At 38.9% G+C, this 2,566-nt stretch overlaps 1 protein-coding gene across 3 annotated transcripts in view; it reads left to right on the top strand.

Annotated features, from left to right (window-relative positions):
* Window positions 1-1,875: 1,875 nt before the first annotated feature.
* Window positions 1,876-2,566, top strand: part of LOC107571281 (acyl-protein thioesterase 1-like) — a 39,296-nt gene continuing 38,605 nt past the window's right edge. For all 3 annotated transcript variants that reach the window (XR_001607159.1, XR_001607157.1, XM_016257598.1), the window contains exons 1-4: window positions 1,876-1,999; window positions 2,104-2,180; window positions 2,286-2,317; window positions 2,418-2,483. Coding sequence is in view for 1 of the 3 variants with exons in the window: in XM_016257598.1 (XP_016113084.1) it covers window positions 2,112-2,180; window positions 2,286-2,317; window positions 2,418-2,483 (167 nt within the window). In the remaining 2 variants the exon portion in view is untranslated. The remainder of the gene's footprint in view (window positions 2,000-2,103; window positions 2,181-2,285; window positions 2,318-2,417; window positions 2,484-2,566) is intronic.

Consider the following 2,566-nt stretch of genomic DNA (forward strand, 5'->3'; position numbering starts at 1 on the left):
CCACATCAGCCACACCAGCCACCTACACCCGTTCACAATCACAATTACTAATTACGAGCACCTGATGCCATTTACCTTAGCACTATATCTGTTCACTCACCTCAGCCTCTCATTGACTGGTCTCAAGGTTGCATACCTGTCCTCATGCCTTACCACACCACTCTGGATCTCCGTGGCTCTATGTCTCCCGCCGTCTTGCTGGATCTTCCTAAAGAGGATTAAGATAAGGACTGTTACTCTTCAGTTTCAAGAGCTCAAGTTATGTTTCAGTTTTAAAATTTACTGTTTGAAGCTCTCCTTCAATTTGTGTAAATAAAGAATCTCTGAATCGTTCTTCCTGTGTATGCCTCTCTATCCAGCCGTGACAAACAGGAACATAAAAGGACATAAAAATAAGTGCTACAGTATACCAGTTATACCAGTACGTACTTGGCGGTTCCAAATCAGGGCTCAAAGCTGAGGATTTTTTCTACTGGCCCGTTTGGGCCAGTGATTCAAATTATCAGTTATTCAAATCATCTAAAGGGATTTGCCAAAATCCACATTTGGCATCGAGGATACTAAAAACCTTGGCACTTGGCATGTCAGCTATGACCTGTTCAATGATTTTCAATGGATGATATGGCCTTAGGAGCGCCTTGTTAAGATGCACTGGATCTAAGCATATCCTTATAGAGCCATCTTTCTTCTTGGGAGCGACCATGACAGATACCCATTCTGTGGCATCAGTTTCAGGGGTAATGACGCCCAATTTAGTCATTCTCTCGAGCTCTGCCATGACTTTTTCCTTCATTGCAATGGGCACTTTCTTGGGAGCACATACAGTGGGCGCTACTGACTCATCTACTCTCATGTGATAAATGACAGGCAGTTTACCAAGCACTGTAGTGTCAAACAGATCACTGAATTCCCGTACCTCTGGTCCTAACTGTATACATTGCAATCCAAGCAGTGGTCTCACATTACGATCTACAACCTGGAATTTGAGTTGGCCTAGTTCACATTCTAATATAGTGGTGCCTTCAGTGTTTATATTCCATTTACCACAGTAGTTGCATTGTTTATTGAAAGCAAAACACTTGAGTAGCCTCGTGTTTCAGTTCTTTTGTGCTCTTTTCGGATTGCTCATATAACAAGCATATATTAACTGTCCAGCGTGAGCTTTTTCTCATGGAGCAGTTGTTTCCGCACACTGTTACTTTCAATCCTGCAAATGATGCGGTCACGAATCAGTTCGTCATTTAATTGTCCAAAGTCAAATTTTTTTGGCCTGCACCTTCTTCGATTTGTCTGACAGACCAGTGTTGCATATACACCATTCTTTTCAAATTGGCTCCAGTTGTCAGCTATATATAAAAAAATCAGTGGATCAATACGGCAGAGACCTTATTTATTAGTATTCATTAATTAAAGAGTATATTTATAAATATTATATTAATGCACAGAAACAGTTAAGGGTGTATGACATAATGTTATATTGCGAGATACTGATTTTATAAGGGTTGTTGTTTCCACCCCTTCTTTTATTTTCTTTCTCCTTAATCTGGTTTCACACTCCATCCCAGCAGGTGGCGGAAATTCACCTAAAGCTGGTTTGCCCACCTCCATAAAACACAAAAAAAGAAGAAAAAGACAGCATTTAAAAAGAATATTTGTAATTATCAAAGTGGATTTAGAAAAGGTAGATGTACTATGGACCCTACAGTATGTTTGGAACATGAAATACGAAGAGCTCAGGCTAATAGAGAAAGTGTAGTGGCAGTATTTTTTGACATCGAGAAAGCTTATGATATGATGTGGAAAGAAGGAGTTGTATGCCATCCGCCATTAAACACCAAGAAGAAGAAGAAGAAAAGACAGCATTTATCAATTGTATTGTGTTTTGCTGAGCTGTAGGGTGTTCCAAGAACAGCTATTCGGATTTGATGTACAGGTTAATACGGCATAAGAGAAGACTGTAATCTGACCTGAAGTCTAGTACGGGTCATAAAGCGAAAAGGTTAGTGTACTTTTTTTATGCAATGCAAAATTATAACATTGTTGTGAGCTGTTGATATTGAGCTACAGTAACTTAGCTTTCTGTTATTGAATGCAAAACTTTAGGTACTTTTATGTGCGGTAATATTATGTCAGCGTCCCTACCAGCAATTGTGCCCGCCGCTTGTAGAGCCACGGCCGCGGTAAGTCATCATCAACACAAGCACACAGCGCTCTCAATAACAGCAACATCCCTCGTATTTCGGATTTTACGTATTTATGTATTGCATGTTATTTTTTTTCTCCAGGTGATATTCCTCCATGGCCTAGGAGACACAGGGTAAACTCAACTATATCATAATTATATGGCATAACTGAATGAAGTTCGTGATAAGCCAGTTCATATTTTGTCAACTTTTACACTGTTACCTTTTTTTCAGACATGGATGGGCTGAAGCTATGGCTGGGATCAGGACACCTTATGTAAAGTACATTTGCCCTCATGCGTACGTATTGGATATTTTTTATTATAGCTATATATATATATATATATATATATATATATATATATATATATATTATATTTAAA

Source organism: Sinocyclocheilus grahami, unplaced genomic scaffold (genome assembly GCF_001515645.1).
Source record: "Sinocyclocheilus grahami isolate Dianchi unplaced genomic scaffold, SAMN03320097.WGS_v1.1 scaffold1575.1, whole genome shotgun sequence".
NCBI lineage: Eukaryota > Metazoa > Chordata > Actinopteri > Cypriniformes > Cyprinidae > Sinocyclocheilus > Sinocyclocheilus grahami.